The following is a 17,422-nucleotide window of genomic DNA, read 5'->3' on the forward strand; positions in this document are numbered from 1 at the left end:
TCTGCTGGAGAGTTACAGACAACTGTGAGCTGCCAGACGTGGATGCTTGGAATCAAACTTCAATCCTCTGCAAGAACAATAGACAAACTTAACTGATGAATTATCTCTCCAGCTCCCATGTTGTTTTTTGAGATAGAGTGTCTCACTAGCCTGGAAAGTGTCAAGAATAAACAGCAGAATCTTTCTCTCTAGACCCTATCTCTCTAGCATTGGACTCACAAGCATGAACCACCACACCCATCTCCATTTTTTAACTTACATTTTATAAAGCTGCCCAATTTAAAGAAGAATTATTTATTTTATGTGTGTGAGTACACTGTTGCTGTCTTTAGACACACCAGAAGAGGGCATCAGATCCCATTACAGATGGGTGTGAGCTACCATGTAGTTGCTGGGAATTGAACTCAGGACCTTGGGGAAAGCAGTCTGTTCTCTTAACCGCTGAGCCATCTCTCCAGACCCTCAACTTTTATTTTAAATTTTAAAAAGAAATGTTTGCAGCATTGGAGACCAACTAAGAACCCTTGCTCAAAGTAAGTACACGATCTACCATGGCGCTGTACCCTAGCCACATTTAAAAAGGGGGGTTATTATGGAATTATGGGTTTGTTTGTTGCTAGTAAAGTTATCAAATTATTCTTTAAAACATGACTGATGCATTCAATGGGGACATACGTCTGTAATTTCAGTACTTGGAAACCTGAGGCAGGACAATTGCTGTGAGTTTGAAGCCAGCCTGGAATACATGAGTACCAGACAGGTCAACCTTAACAAAATCTCACCTCAAAACCAAAACAAAACAGTATTACTAAAGTTTCATTTTATTTCCATTTTAATGTATGTATATGTAATGTTTTACATGTGTAAGAACATATGTATAGGGTACATGTGCACTTGCAGCACACCAATGTGGAGGCCTGAGATTAATGTCAGGAATCATCTTTGATGATTCTTTCACCTTATTCATTAAGGCAAGGCCTCTCAATCAAATCCAGAGTTCATGGATCTGGGAAACCGCTGTTTCTATCTTCAGAGGTTAGAATTCCAGATAGGCCACCACACCTGCCTGACATCTACATGGGTTCTGGGGATCATAACTCTCCACCCTCACACTTGCAGGGCAAGCACTTTAACCTAACAAACCAACTCTTGAACCCCTTGTTTACTGAGACCGGGTTTCATGGAGCCTCAGCTGGCTTCAACCCTTTCCGTGTAATCAAGGATGACCTTGAACTCTTGTCTTGTCTTTACAGCTCAAGTAATGGGATTACAGGTGTGTGCCATCATTTCTGACTCACCGAAGTCTTAAAAAGTTAACCCTTTTCATGTGCTCACAGTGCTCTAGAGTTAGGATGTAGATCCTTGCTCCAAAGGGGGGGGGGAATCACATGAAACTAGAAAAAAAGATCACATTATTATAAACTGTTTCATTGTTTTGGCCCAGGCTGGCATTGAGTACACTAAGCAGCTGAAGATGACTTTGAACTCCCTGGTCCTCCTGTCTCCACCTCCCAAATGCTAGAATTACAGGTGTGCACTACCACGCCTGGCCTCTACACACATTAGAAAAGTGTTCAGAGCACAGTTTATGATGCAATCTAAGAGAAATATCTTAGCAGTATAATCGCTAAAGGAACTGGGATGCTCAACGGTAGAATCATGTCTCCCAGCGACCGGGCAACGCGGAGTGAATGCAGAGCTATAAATAGTGACAGCCGGTTTACAGTACAGGCTGATGAAGTAAGGAACCATAAACACGTAGAATGTGGCTGTGAGCTGTAAACACCGGACAAACGCATCTGCATCTACCGTGTAGAGACTAAGGGCTCTGTTTAGGTTGCAGAAACCTTGGCTGCTGCGGAAAGGCAAGCTATCCGTTTTGGGGTTAAAGCAAGGCTTAAGCCCTTGCTCTTTCACCAGCTGTGTGAAACTGGATGAGTTTATCTTACCCCTACAAATGTGGCTCCCCAAGTTCATCACACGGTTCCTGGCTGTGTGGCTGTAGCTTCACTAGGCCCCCCAGGATATTGCCAGTGTCTCACAAAAGGGATCATGTACTCACGGCTATGGTATCAGACTCACCTGATACCTTCTCGGGAGACGTTGAGCTAATCAACATCAGGAAGACAACGTGTGCAGATAACAGCAGAGGCATTTTGTTAACTGGATTATGTGCTTTGTCTAATTTCAGGGACCCCCTTATCTAACCGTCATAACAATTCCTCAATTGTCCCCACGAATATCCTAATCAAATGACAGGGATACAGAAACTTTGCACTCTTGTTACACTTGCACAGCTAGTAAAGGGGGGTGGGAGGGTGGAGGAGGAGAAGGAAGCGGGCTCTGCTCCTACAGTCAACAAGAAAAACTCCACCGGCCAATAGGCATTTCAGCAGCTGTCTGAGTACCAAAAAGGGAGAGAAGCTCTGAGAGGGATAAGCACATTCCGGGCACTCACGACAGCTTCTGGACAGCCCTGTTGTGCAATGAGCTTGGGGTGGGTGCGGATTGAAGGGAAAAGAAAAATTGTAGGTGGGAAGAGGCTGTGAGCTCACTTTCTTGACCTCTTCGGGGTCTCATAGGGGTCCATGTGTACTCTATGCAGGGGAACCCAAGCCTCTGCACAAAGTTCTCCGTGACTGGGCAATGTCCAGATGGCATGGGGTTGTTGGGGAGCTAGGAAGCACAGCTAGGCACACGGAGGGGATCAGAGCTGCACAGCGGTTCTGCCAACAGACGTGAGCAAGGGGGATGCAATACAGATGCAACTTACTGCAGAGGTTTCAAGTCCACGCAGCGGTTGAGGGGCTTGCCGTGTGTGAAGCCCATACTTGCAATCCTAGCACTGAGGAGTCTGAGGCTTAGTAGACTGCCATGGACAAAGGCCAGCCTGGACTGTGGAGTGAGACCCTGTCTCAAAACAAAACAAAGAGTCTAGCCAGAGTGTTTGCCTAGCATGATGAAGCCCTAAGTTTCATTCCCATGATGTGTGCGTGTGTGTGTGTACATGTGCACACATGTGTGTTTCGTTCATATCCAGAACTGGAGGGATAGCTCAGCTGGGTAAAGTGTTGGCAATGCCAACAGAAGGACCTGTTACTGAAAACCTAAGAGGAAATACTGAGCACGGAACACTGCGTGCCTAGCAAGCTCTTGGTACCTATTCTGTTACTGCTTACCACTCAAGACCACTCAAGAGCTTAAATAAAAGGGTGTCCCCCATAGATCAATAACTTTATGCTCAGGAGCTGTATTCCATTTGCCTCTTTCTCCATGATTTTGCTGGTCTAAGGCTCACATTTTCCGTTAGCCCAACCACGCATCATTTTCTGTATACTGGGAGAACTAATGGCGGTTCCAGGCCTTCACTCACAGCTGAGAGGAAACAGGCATCCTGTTGACCCCTGTGAGTCAAGGCTGGGATATCCCACACCCTGACATCCCTTTCCTTTGCCTTCAAAGCCAGCACCAGTTTTCCAGCCTTCAGTGGAACTCAACTTCAACTTCGTTCTTTCTCTCACGAGGCAATGTCTATACATTTTCCATCTCAACCTCTTCCCTTCTCACGGGTCACCCCCAGTTCCCAGCAAGGTTGTTCTAGTGGTTTCTCTCTCTATTTTCACTTAAGGCGCCAAATTAATAATTAGCAGCTGATTGGAAATATCGCTTAAACGGTCTCTTTACCGAGGACTGTCTAGGATTCTCTGAGTCTTTGGGGGAGCTCAGATTCTCGGATTTCTTACCCAACTTTACTTGGATCACCCCTCCCAAATAAATTCTCTGCGAGGAGAGATGGTCAGGTCCCTGGAACCTATCCTGCCCTCACCTTCCACCTCCCAGGACCGCCTTCCTCTAGCCTCTGATGAAACTGCATTGCTTCCAGAAGACCTGCTTTGATTCCCAGCATGTCACACAGAAGCTTTCTCTGGCCAATCACTTCAACCCCAAGCTGTTTTTATTGCTTGGAGTCCGAGCAAATCTGACTTTGAATTGTGTCCCATGCTTGTGACTTTGTCTGGCAGGTGTGGGCTCCTGTTTCCTGCGGACTCTTGTAACTTAAGGAACCCAGAACCAAGAACTCGAAAAATGCTCAATTAATGATCGGAGGTATAAAGGCACACACACTTGTTAGGCCTTTTGCTCAATTCGAACATCCGCTCAGTCTCCTTTCTAGGGTGGGCTCTGTCTCTGGCCCCAGAGTGTTTGTTTCCCGGTTGCCTGCTCTCCAGGAACTTCCTAACTGCAGAATGCTGTTGCAGAGTTCCTTCTTTCTGGACAGGAGCCCACCGTGGGGTTGGATCCGGAATGCGAGGAACCAACGCCCACTGGACCTCCGTGTTGCCCCTCTTCCTCCTACTCGCTGCCATCGGAAGACGGGGCGGGCGGGGTGGGCGGGCGGGGTGGGCGGGCCCACACCATAGCCCCTCTGTTCCCCTCCCCATTTCCAGGGGTGGGGACAACGGGAGGCGGGAGGTGAGGAGGGACTGCCTAGGGGCGTAGGGTTACATCTCCGCCTCCTCCGCCTGAGCTGCTAAACCGCCGGGATTTGCCGGACCGCAGTTGGGAAACATGCTGGACGCGAGCGGCTGGAGCGGCGCGATGGGGACTTGGGTGCTGCTGCAGCTGCTGCTGCTGGCGGGGCCCGGAGGCTGTCTGAGCCGCCAGGAGCTTTTCCCCTTCGGCCCTGGGCAGGGGGACCTGGAGCTGGAGGCCGGGGACGACGTGGTGTCCCCCTCCCTGGAACTGATCGGAGAACTGAGCTTCTATGATCGCTCGGACATCACGTCGGTCTATGTGAGTTGGGGCCGGGTGCGGAGGAAGGCCAGGGTATGTTGCGAACGACAGTCCAGAAAGACAGATGTGGGACTTGGGCGTCGCCCTCGGAGACCCGAGTACTGGCTGTCTCGGTGCGGGACTCTCCTTTGGGTCTGCGCATCTAGAGGATCGAATTGCCTGCCTGTCACCTCAGTAGTCTAGGGTGGCATCTGCCTCTAGCATCCAAAAATCTCCGCGTGCGCCTTGCCAGGACCTGGGGACCTCAGATAGAGTTTTCTTTCTCGATTCTGTATGCTTCTCGCCTTCCTCCTGGGTCAGGTCCCAGTTCCCCGCAGCGCAATGTCCAGAGTTGGGTTGTATCCTGTGAGCGCGCCTAGGGACTCTGCTGATGGAGAGCTAGAAAGGACAGAGGAACCCTCCTGCTCCGCCCCAGAGTTCAGTGGACATCTGTGTGCGTGGGTTCTGGCTCCGTCCTGGAAGAGATTCTGCTCTCTTAGTTGGGCTGGTTTCAGAGTACAGAGGTCAGGTCTGGGGACGCAGGGCGCCCCGGTGATCCAATTTCCTGTGGCTGAGGGTGTCACCCAGGGGCCCCAGATGAGGAGCGGGACTTCATGACCTTTCAGCTCCCTTGGACCTCCCCAATGCTGGCAGGGCCTGGGCGCGCTGTCAGCCTGGTCAAGCCCTTTCCTGCTGCTTTGGCACACCATGTGGATTTGATATAAAGCCTGTGTGCATTCCACAAGTGTGTGTGTGTGTGTGTGTGTGTGTGTGTTGGGGGGGTACACAGACCGCGTCTGGAGCCTGTCCTGCGGAGGAGTGGCTATTCTCTCAGCTTGGCCTGGGCAGATAGCATGGGGCAACACCCACGTGCCGCCTGTCAGCTTTGCCTAAAAAGAATGGGTCACACCCACAAAGAACTCTCGCCCTTTGCTGGCTGGTTGCCTTGTCCCCACCGTGGGAAGCCTGAAGAAGCCTACAGACTTTAGCATGCTTTGAAATATATCTAATGAAATCCTCCACCTTACCAAAGAAAACGTGATGAAACACACATCAAAATATTAAAGCATATACACAATTTTTTATGTAATATTGAGGCGTCTCCCTCCTTCTCAGTGGACCCCCCCACCCCCCTGTTAGGGATGTGTTAGGGAGGAGTTAGGAATCAAAACCAGGACTTCCTGTGTGAAAGATAGGCACTTTACCAACTGCACTACACAATCCGCATGAAGTGTGTAGTATGTACTGACTCCACTATCAAGAAGGGTGGCTCCGAGAAGCAATCTGAAGTGTATCAATAGTGTCTGTCAGATTCCACAGGAGGCGAGAAGGTGGGCCGGGGCGTAGTGGTACTTGCCTGAAATTCCACACTTGGAAGGTAAAAGCAGGAAGATCAGGAGTCAGGCCAGCCTGGACTATGGGGTTTGTCTTTAAAAGCCAGGAAATAGCCTGTGAAGTGACTCACTGGGTAAAAGGCACTTTATTTGTCAATCCTGGCAACCTAACCCCTAGGACCCGCATAATGGAAGAAGAAAGCTGGTTCATCCAAGTTGTCCTATGTGTCCTGGGTCAATCCACCCTCCCCATGAACTCCTCACTCCTTCTCCTGATTTTAAAAACTCCCCCAAACAAGCAAAGCAACAGACCAAACAAGCCAGACAGAACTAGGGGTCGAGAGACTTTAGCCTGATTTAACTCTGGTGCCGGAAGCCACCAAGGAAACCAGATGGAGAATATCCTGTGTCTAGCAGACACTCAAGCCTCAAGCCAGCAGTCAGGGAGAGGAAGCGGAAGCCTGGAGACCTTGGTTTACAAGGGAAAAGAGTAAAATAAATACATAAATGGACCGGAGGTGGCGGCACAGTCTTGTAATCTCGGCACCGGTAGAGGTAGGGAGACCACGAGTTCTAGATTGAGGATATCCTGGGGTGTAAGAAACTCTCAGTAAGCAAACAGAATTAAAGTGATTTTAGAGTTCTTAAAATGGCAGCAATCCTTAATAATACGCCAAGGAGGTAACTTCCAAGTGTGGCCCAGGGACCTCTGAGGTCAAGGAATTCAGATGGTTAAGGTTATTTTACAGAATACTAAGTTTTGTCCCCCCCCCCCCAACTGGTACTTTCTGTATGTGGGTATTTGCCTGCATGCATGTCTAAGCACCACATATGTGCAGTGTCAGAAGATTCCAGAAGAGGGTAACAGAGTCCCCCTGGGACCGGGATCCCATCTGTGTATCGGGAAATGGAACCTGGGTTAAATGTTTTCAACTGCTGACCCATCTCTCCAGCCCGTTAATTATTTTATTAAGCATCATCATCATTATCGTTATGTCTCTGGGCACATAAGCCGTGGTAGGTGGGCAGAGCTGAGAGAGAACAACCCGAGAAATGGGTTTTCTTCTGTTGCCATGAGCTGCAGGGATGGGATTTAGATAATTCGAGACTCCAGGCTGTGAGATGAGAGCCTTCATCTGCTGTGTCGTCTTGATAACCCCAACTGCTTTTAGACTTTAGTTGCTCAGGAATGTATAGTGGAGTTCACTAGGGGATGCATGGTACCCACATGTCTGTTCCCACAGGTCAAGTGTAGAAGTGCAGCCTTCCATTTAGTTGGATATCAGGTTGATTTGCAGACACGCGAAACAATGTCTCATCTCTCTCCAAATGTATTTTTGGCTGGGAAATAGAACCACATGCGTTAAAATAATGTTTCTGATAACATGTAACAAAGTCATTATTAAAAGTATTGAATTTGATCCTCGCTTCTGTTTTCCATATGATTAAATGTTGGCTACCGTGCTTGGGGGAGATCTTCAAAAACTGTTAAGTGTTTAAAGGGTTCCTGAAGCCAAAATGCCCAAGGGCTGGTCATATAAGTGAACATCCAGATATTGAGTCTAAGGACAGGAAGAAAGCATTGTTGGGAATGTCTTCCGGAAGAGTCAGGCGCCATGTTGGATACTAGTGCCTTCCTGTGGACCTTGTCAGAATCCCTCCCTCCCTGCTTCATGATGTGTGATTTCCCCAGAGGAATGGTCCTGAATGCTCATCAGTTGAGTCCAACCAATAAAACCAGATGTTCACCAGATTCCATCCAAGGGCTGAGCCCCATCCAGAACACTAAAGTACTGGAAATTTCAGAGCCTTGCTGTCATGGCCCATGGACCTTAAACTCCCTGGGTGAAAGCTTTTCAAAACTATAGTTGTTCAGAGTAATGAGATGTTACTTTGATCGGAATGTTGCCTCAGTTTGCATGTTGCTATCATGATGACTGGTCACCCCCACTGGGTGTGTAAGGCAGTGAAATAATTTCTGGAACATGATTTTAGTGATTATTATGCCTGTGAGTCATAAAGATAGATAAGTAAATTAGACATGATTTAATATTTTGAACAAAACATCTGTTTTGTACAAAAACCTTTCATACAGTTGGAAATAGAATATCTTTAGCAACAGATTATCGGCTAAAGGGCTTGACCCTCACTTTGAGGACTGGGGTTTGATTCCCCGAAACCCAGGGGAGAAAAGGCAGACATAACAGCAAGCCTGCAATCTGCAGAGACAAAGACAGAGGATCCCCAGGTCTTGCTGGTCAGCGTTTCTAGCTTAATCCGCAAACCCCAGGTTCAGTGACAGACACTATCTCAAAAAATAAGGTGGAAAGCAACTGACCAAGATAATCCATACAGACCTCTGGCTTTCAATGCACAGGGTCATGTGCCTGTACAAATATGTGCGTACATGCACACACAGAAATTCGCTGTATACAATATACACATGTGTACTCATGTACGTGAACACATATGAGCACACACAAGCTTCCAGCTGTTCATGGGTAACACTGATTCGCTTACTCCCACGTAGGACCCTCATGGACTGCTATCTGAAGCTGCTCAGGTTGTCCCACCCTCAGGGGCTCTGGCCCGGGAAGGAAGATGACTATTTTAGCCTATCTTAAACCCTGAGCAACCAGCTCTAGCCTGGGACTAGGATTCCTAGATGAAACGCATGTGCTTCTTATTTTCCCCAAGTTTACCAGTGGTTGAGCAATGACTGTGGTTGACTCTCAGAATCCAACAGTATTAATCCCAGCAGGGACTGAAATATAATTGACTAATTATAGTGACCAACTTCTAATTGAAGCCAACTCATTATTCTGATAAAGTAGCAGATTAATGGAATGAAGATGTTTTTAGAAAAATTGTCCTCAGACTAATTCTATTTTGGATTTTCAATACTTTTTCTTTTTTAAAAAGTTAAGCTGTACATGGTATACAAACCTGTAATAATTCCATCATTCCAAGAGGTACCAAGCCAACCTGTGCTACATAGTGAGTCCAAAAATAGCCTGGGGCTGGAGAGATGGCTCAGTGGTTAAGAACACTGACTCCTCTTCCAGAGGTCCTGAGTTCAAATCCCAGCAACCACATGGTGGCTCACATATGTAATGGGATATGGTGCCCTTTTCTGGTGTGTCTGAAGTGTCTACAGTGTACTCATATATAATAAAATAAATAAATCTTCAAAGATAGCCTGGACTAAAGAGTAAGACCCTACTTCAAAAGCTAAAAATAAAGACTCATTGCTGTTATTTTTAGTAACCTGATGGTTAATTGCATTTACTTTCTTAGGATGCTAGTACTGATATTATTTTGAACCAGGGTCTCATGAGGCCCAGACTGGCCTTGAACTCCCAATGTGTCTACCAAGGATTGAATTCCTGATCCTTTTGTCTCTATATCTCTTGAATGGTAGTGTTACAGGTATGCACTACCATATTTACTTTATGTAGTGCTAGGGTTTGAACCCTGGGATCTAACGCATGATAGGCAAAAATTCTACTAGTTGAGCATATATTCCCAGCGCCATCTGTGTGTGTGTGTGTGTGTACATATACGTACTCCAAAAGATCCATTATCCACTCATTCACAGATATTATTATTATTATCATTATTATTTTATTTATTGACAGGGTTTCTCTACATAGCCCTGGCTGCCTGGGACTCACTATATAGACCAGGCTAGCTTGAAACTCATAGAGATCCACCTGCCTCTGCCTCCTAAGTGTTGGGATCAAAGGTGTGTACCCAGCTTTAATTAACTTTTTAATGTGCTAGGCAGAGTGTGAGGCGTGTGACAGACTGAAAATACACCCAGCCCTCCATGCCCACAAGTGTCATGTTAGGAGGGAGGTGACATTCAGCCAATGATCACACTGATAACAGGACTGTTACCACATGCTACATCCTCTGAGGCATGTTCATGGTAGGAACCATTTAAAGCAGGGCCCATGCTAGTGGAGCAGTCTAGAAGTGTTCCCCAGCATAGCTGCAGCTTCAAGATGAAGGAGATTGGCTCTGGGAAGTGTAAGAGGCACGGGCATGGTTCAGATATGGAGATATTGGTCCTTGTGAGACCCAGCCAAGAGCCAGGAATGGAACTTGGCACGTTCTTGGCAGGGATGGATGCTCATACAGGCTGTAGTCATGGTGCTTAGAACAGACCTCCTGGGTCCCAGCCAGCAGAGCTCCATGCTTTGCATTTGTCATTGATGAGCTGCATCCTGCTCCCAGTGTGTGTGCACCGGTCTGGCCTGTCTCTTAGCTATAGCCTGCCCTCCGCGTGTGTACTCTGCGCCCCTGCCTTCTTTCTCTCTGCACCCGTTCTGTGTAGCTCCTTTACAGTCTCTTTATTTTTTTTAGCATTATTATTACTGTCTGTGTTTGTATGCACATGGTGTGCCTGTGTGATTGTAGGTGAGCAAGTCCCCCTGGAGGAGAGGCCAGAGGCTACTTGATGGAGTCCATTCTCCCTTTTCATTGTAGGCTCCAGGGATAGGACTCAGATCGCCAGGCTTGTGATGCAAAGACTTTTACTTTGCTGGCCCCCTCTAGGTATTGGCATTTCTTTTCTATCTGGAATGACACACTTGTCTGTCCCAGAGGTGCCCTTTCCTGCTGCTGGCTCTCAGACCTCATGCATACTTTCCAAGAGGGTTCTATATTTGCCCACTTCTTGAGGCAGGCTGGAAAGACGTGGACACATGTCTGATCTCCAGATGTGACCCCTATGCCAGACAAAAGAAATGATTCGACCCAAGTCTAGCTCAGCAAACCAACCAGTTTTGGGGTTACTTACAGATGCGTGGGTTACTAAAAAAGTCATAAAAAGTCCACCTAGCATGGACAATAACTCACAAAAAAAAAAACTGTATTCCTAGAGCTTATACATAACTTGCAGGCTGCTTCATAGAAGATTCTTTGTATAGCAATTATTTACTGTTCATATAAACTTGGGGGGGGGGGTCTTGTGAGTCTTGTAAGTTTCCTGAACTTGCTGAGCCTTGTAAGTTTTGAGAATGCAGCATTTCATTTGGGAGGAGTACATACGGGAAAGAATACATTGGGAAGGGATACTCCCTTTGCTTGGTGCCCTGTCTTCACAATTAGTCTCAGCCCTACAGGGACAGGGTTTTACTGTCATATGACAGTTATTTCCAAAACTCAGGTGTGTGTGTGTGTGTGTGTGTGTGTGTGTAGGGAACAGAGGGTTGTATAGGCCAGTTTATGTTTAGATACCACAACACTGAGAATGGATTCCTGGCATGGATCAAGATGGCTAATGATAGACATTGAGGTGGGTGCATAAGTCAACAAAAGATGGCTGACAGTGGATGTCTGGGGAAGCCCAAAGTAAACAGAGATGTAAACTGTTATATAACTATTCCTGGCAGAATGTTGCCTTTGTGTAGGCTTTGTATAAATACGATCTCGAGGTCAGGGGGCTATGTCTTTGCCTTTGTCTTCTCCAACCTGTCTGTGTGTTTCTGTAGTCCAGAGTGTTTACTTCATCGTAGCTTGTGAGTTCTGCATATGCCTGAAAGTTTGTGGCTTATGTGTGCTGGTGTGTGCCTGGATATCTGCAGAAGATCACGTGCCTAGTGGTCCTTGTGATGGCCGCTTGCCAGGAGTGATTAGAATATGTTGCATTTGATTTTAGTTAATCTCTTCATGGCTTGGTCCCCTGTGACCCTGCTCTGTGTTTCCTAACTCAGAGGTCAACATGAACCTGGAACCTACCAGTTGTCTGGATTGGCTGACTAGGAAGCTCTAGGAATCTTGCTGTCTCCACCTCCCAGAGCTGGGGTTACTGGCACAGGCTTTTAGGTAGGGGCTAGGGATTTGAACTCAGGACCTCATGACTGCAGGACAGAAATTTTTCTGTTGACCCATCTCTCCAGCCTGTAGTATTATTTCCTTCAACAAATAAGATAGCATAAGAGTCAAAGAAGCAGAGAGAACCTGTAAAAGTTCAAAGAGACTTCAAAGAATGTTAATCATAGCTGGAGCCTGATTAAAACAATCTGGCAACACAAAGACCTCTTCCAGGCGAACTGCAATTTTCTCTTTTTCTTTCTCACTGTGTTGAGGGTCAAACTCAGGGCCTCCCAGTTTAACTGCTCAGAATACTGGCAGGTGGGTGGGTTACAAGGGTATCCAGGATTTCACTTAAAATAATCAAAAGGGAGAGGGAAAGGGAGTGAGGGAGAGAGAGAGAGAAAGAGAGAGAGAGAGAGAGAGAGAGAGAGAGAGAGAGAGAGAGAGAGAGAGAGAGAGAGAGAGAGAGAGGTGGTCCAGCCTGTAATCCCAGCATTCAGGAGGCAGAGGTAGGAGGACCACTGCAAGTTTAAAGCCACCCTGGATGAGATCTCATCCCAAAGCCAAAACCAAAAGCCCCCAGGTCTCAAAAAAACTTCAAAGGAAAAAACAATAAAGACAGGTTGATGAGGGTCTAGCTAGTTTAGGCCTGGCTTACATGGCTCTGGCGGGCCTTGCCCTTCTCCCTGATTCCCTCTGCCTTGCTAAAAGCTGTTGGATTACATTCCTAAAGCTGGCCAGCAAGGCCTGTTCCTTTATTTGGTCACTTCCTCCTCCCAAGGCTGGCCACCAAGGTCCAGCCATCAAAATATTGAAAACCAGAAATCAAAAGCCCTCTTTGGCTCACCTAAGTAACATTTTCAATTAAAATTAAACACTTCATCCTAACATGGGGTTTCCCCTTTTGCATTTATAAACTGTCATTTTATGGGCCACATCTGGGCTACATCTGTCTCCTCTCTATCCACTACCTAGAGGTAGTTCTTTGTCCTCCAGGACAAATTACCCTTCCCCTCGATTTCTTCCCTTCTCCTTCGTCCTCTCTGTCTCCTGTTTTGTCTCTCATTCCCTGCTTTCTTTCCCACTGGGACAAATAAATCTCCTTTGTGTTAGTAACTTGGTCTTGGGTGTTCTGAACTGATACCATTCCCTTACACAGTTGTGGCTAACAGTGTGCTAGGAATTGTGAAAGCTATTGATGGATGGGTGTGTGCTGTGGAGGGGTAAGTTTATATCCTAGGTCTGTTTGAAAATTCCCCTAAACAGTAGTGTTTTACAAAACTGTTTTCGAAAACCTGATCTGCCAATCAATTGGAAAGAGGAACTTTAGAGAGTGGAGAGGGAAAGTGAATTCCTTGGCTGGAGACCAGTTGCCAGGGTCAAGGTGAGGGATGTGGTGGGGTAAGGTCAGTGGTTGAGCCAGACTCAGTGCTGGTGGACACAGAAGACTTGTTAGTACTGTGTGTATTTGATATTCTCTGCAGCCCCAGGATGGGCTCAGGCAGGAGCTGTGTGATCTAGAGCTGCAGAGCAGGAAACATACATGCCCAAGGGCATGGCCATGGTTGTCTCCAGAGTAAACTGTGTTCTTCATGATATATCAGCAGCAACTAGCACCTGTGCTCTCGTAGGTGGCTCTATTGTTTCTTGAAATGGGAGCCAGTCCAGTGCATGATGGGAGCCAGTCTGGTGCATGGTGAAGTGTTGGTAGAGAGAGAGGTATCTATTTGGAGAAGAGCTGATTAATCAGGCTGTGACTGTGCAAACCTGTAATCCCTTAATCCCAGCACTGGGGGACGCAGAGGCAGGCAGATCGCTGGAGTCTATATAGTTCCAGGACAGCCAGAGTTACATGGTGAGGCTGTCATAAACAACAACAATAATAACCCAGACAAAACCAGAGGCCGAGGTGGGGTGAGCTATGAGCTAGTGGACCATCTTCCCAGAATGATTGCAACCTGGTAGGTAGGTACCTTCTCACGGGCAAGGGCCGTGGCAGCAAGACGCCAGTCTGACTTTCACCTAGTCTCAGGATCTTTCTCTAGTTTTGTAAACCTCAAGAACAGCAGGGATTACTGCTTTCAAAGGTCATTGTCTCTCCAATCTCTTAATCTTTGTATGTGCACCATGGTACACATGTGGAGGCCAGAGGACAAGGGTGGGGGTCTTCATCTTCCTTGTTGTTTAAGGCAGGGTTTCTTGGTTGTTTACCACTGTGTGCACCAGGCTAGCTGGCCTTGAACTTCTGAGGTGTTTTCTGTCTCTGCTCCCCATCTTGACATAGGAACTTGGGTTTGCAGACATGCTACTGCTACATGGCTGTGCATGGGTTCAGGGGATGTGAATTCAGGTTTTCAGGCTTGTGTGATAAGTTCTTTGCTCGCTGAACCCTCTCCCTAGTGACCCTCTTCTTTTTTTTTATAATTTATTTTTCTTTCTTTCTTAAGTATTTATTTTATTTATGTGAGTACACTGTAGCTGTTTTCAGACAGACCAGAAGGACATCAGATCCCATTACAGATGGTTGTGAGCCACCATGTGGTTGCTGGGATTTGAACTCAGGACCTCTGGAAGAGCAGTCAGTGCTCTTAACCACTGAGCCATCTCTCCAGCCCTGTGAACCTCTTCTTATTCTTGTTTAAAAGATTTATTTTATTCTTATTGGTGTGTGTGTGTGTGTGTGTGTGTTCGTGTGCATGTGTGCACGTGCGTGCTAGTGAATACTGTTACCCTCAGAGGTCAGAAGAGGGTGTCAACTGGAGTTACAGATAGTGATGTGCTTCCTGACATGGGTTCTGAGAACCAAACTCTACATAATCAGTGTGTTCTCTTAACCACTGAGCAGCCTCTCCAGCCCCATGTGCCACTCCGATGTTATTTGGAGGACAGATTGGAAGGAGTGGCTGTCCAGAGAAGGACCAAAGTCAGTTGATGTTCGGTATGGAGGCTGATATACTAAGAGAGGGAGAGATCAGGGTTTTCAGTACGTATATTTTTAAACTTTTGTTTTAATGGGTGATCCCAGCCTTCAAATGCTGGGGTTATAGAGAGCTACTCAACTTGGGGGACCAGGTTTTGATATTCAGCTTCAAAGAAAAGCAAAACTACAAAACGAAAGATAAATAAAAAATATCATCATCAACAAAAACCCCAAACCAAACCAAATCAATACATTCCCCCAGAGCAATACAAACCAATTATACTAATTCCATACTTAACCAAATCAGTAATTCCTTATCACCGCATTAGGCTCAATCTGCTTAAAGATTCTTGAGTCTCTCGGAGGTGCTGGCGCACACTTTTAGACTCAGCACTCAGAAAGCAGAGGCAGGCAGATCTCTGTGAGTTCAAGGCCACTCTGGCTTTTCAGAGCAAGTTCCAGGACAACTAGGGATACATAAAGAAACCTTATCTCAAAACAAACAATAAATAAATAAGAATAAACTTCTTGAATATCCCCCAAACCGCCCTTTACAAACTTTATTAAGCCAGGGATTAAAAAACAAGCTCACAGGACATGCTTGTTAAAGAATCACCGCTTTTGTCCTGCCTTCCACTGTTTCTTTGTCCTGAAGTTTAACTTGTTATTTTATTATGGCATTTTTTGGAGATGGTTATTGGATCCTATTCAGGCTAAACTTTTTTATCCTTCTGATTTGGAAGCACGGGAGAGATGGTTCAGGGGTCAAGTGCTTGCCTAGCCTGCGTGAAGTTCTTGGTTCAAGTCCCATGCCCACAAAAAAACCAAACCAAATTAAACAAAAACAAAGTAATAAAATTAATTTGGGAGCTAGCAATACACTCAATGGTTCATTTTTAAAGAGCTTTTTTTTTCTTTTTTAAACACAGTGAAAAATAAAGTTTTGACTAAGCTGTGGACAGCAAGCTACAGAGATTCTCCTGCTGTCTCCGGAGTGACCCCTTCAGACATGACACCTGGTTACAGGCAGGAGCTGCCAGGCCCAGCTTTTTACCTGGGTGCTGGGGACCTGCACCCAGACCCTCATGTTTGCGCAGCACACACTTTACTTGCTGAGCCCTCTTCTGAGCCCTTCCTACCTCTCTCTTCTTGTGTTTTATATATCCCTAACAACCCTTAGTACTTTTTGTTTGTTTTGTCTTTTGAGACACGGTTTCATTCCGCAGTCCAGGCGAGCCTGGGCTTTACTGTGTAGCCTAAAATGGCTTCAAATTTATAGCAATGCCTCTGCCCCAAAATCCTAAGTATTTGAGTCAGTATATTTTTTTTGAAATTGCAGCTTTATTAAGATAGAATTCATGCGCAGAAAAATTCATATTACCTTCCTCTTTTTGAGATAAGAGTATCAGGTAGCCCAGGCTGGCCTTGAACTCCCAACCTTCCTGCATCTACTTTCTAAGTGCTAGGATTCTGTAATCCTATTGCACCTGTCAAACATCTACCCTTCAAAAATAGATGTAGTTTGGGCCAGTGAGATGGCTCAGCCAGTAAGGGCTCTTGCCATCAAGACTGACAATCTGAAGTTGGCCTCTGAAACCACATGATGGAAGGCGAGAGCTGGCTTCTGAAAATTGTCCCTTTGACATCCACAGGCACCCACAGCACATAAGTGCTTCAATAAATAAGGTGTATGCCAAGGGAGGTACGGTGACACATCACATTGATCTGAGCACATGGAAGGCTGAGGAAGGAGGAAGGTATCATTCTAGAGATCTATTCTAGAATGTTTTTTAACAGCCTGTAGGCAAAGCCTGTGTCTAGAAGGCACTTTATGTTTCTTCCTCCAGAATCCCAGTCTCTTTTCTCCATGGATGTTCCCTTCTGGACATTTCAGAGACACGGATTGTATAGCTTTCCATGGGTGACTTCGAACGGTGTAACACAATGTTTACAGATTCCATCCATGCCGCACAATGCGTATGGAACTTACTCTTTTGTGTTTGGACAATTTTCTAGTTAAATTTGACACAAGCTGGAGTTATTTGGAGAATTTCTGGTGAACCTCAACTGAGGAACTGTCTCCCTCGGATTGGCCTATTCGAATGTCTGTGAGGTATTTTCTTGATTAATGATTGATGTGGAGTGGCCCACTGTAGGCGATCCTGAGTTGTATAAGAAAGCAAACTGAGCAAGCCATGGGGAGGAAACCAGTAATTAATATTCTTCCATTGTCTCTGCTTTAGTTCCTATCTTTAGGTTTCAGCCTTGAGTTGATGTCTGGATTTTCCTTAGGGCCTGACTGTGATCCTGACTGTGATCCCTACCTGTAAGCCAAATAAACTATTTCCTTTCCATAGCACTTTGGTTATGATGTTGATCACCTGTCTTAGTTAGGGTTTTATTGCTGTGAACGGACACCATGACCAATGCAAGTTTTATAAAAGACAACATTTAATTGGGGCAGGCTTACAGGTTCAGAGGTTCAGTCCAGTATCAAGGCAGAAGCATAGCAGCATCCAGGCAGGCATGGTGCAGGAGGAGCTGAGAGTTCTACATCTTCACCCAAAGGAAG

General features: G+C 46.2%; 1 protein-coding gene across 1 annotated transcript in view; it reads left to right on the forward strand.

Annotated features, from left to right (window-relative positions):
* The first annotated feature begins 4,556 nt into the window (after positions 1-4,556).
* Positions 4,557-17,422, forward strand: part of NID1 (nidogen 1) — a 68,039-nt gene continuing 55,173 nt past the window's right edge. Inside the window, exon 1 of the mRNA XM_080917809.1 lies at positions 4,557-4,794. Coding sequence (XP_080773935.1) covers positions 4,570-4,794 — 225 coding nt within the window. The 5' untranslated portion in view covers positions 4,557-4,569. The remainder of the gene's footprint in view (positions 4,795-17,422) is intronic.

The sequence above is a fragment of the Micromys minutus genome, assembly GCF_963924665.1.
Source record: "Micromys minutus genome assembly, chromosome: 6".
Taxonomy (NCBI): Eukaryota; Metazoa; Chordata; class Mammalia; order Rodentia; family Muridae; genus Micromys; species Micromys minutus.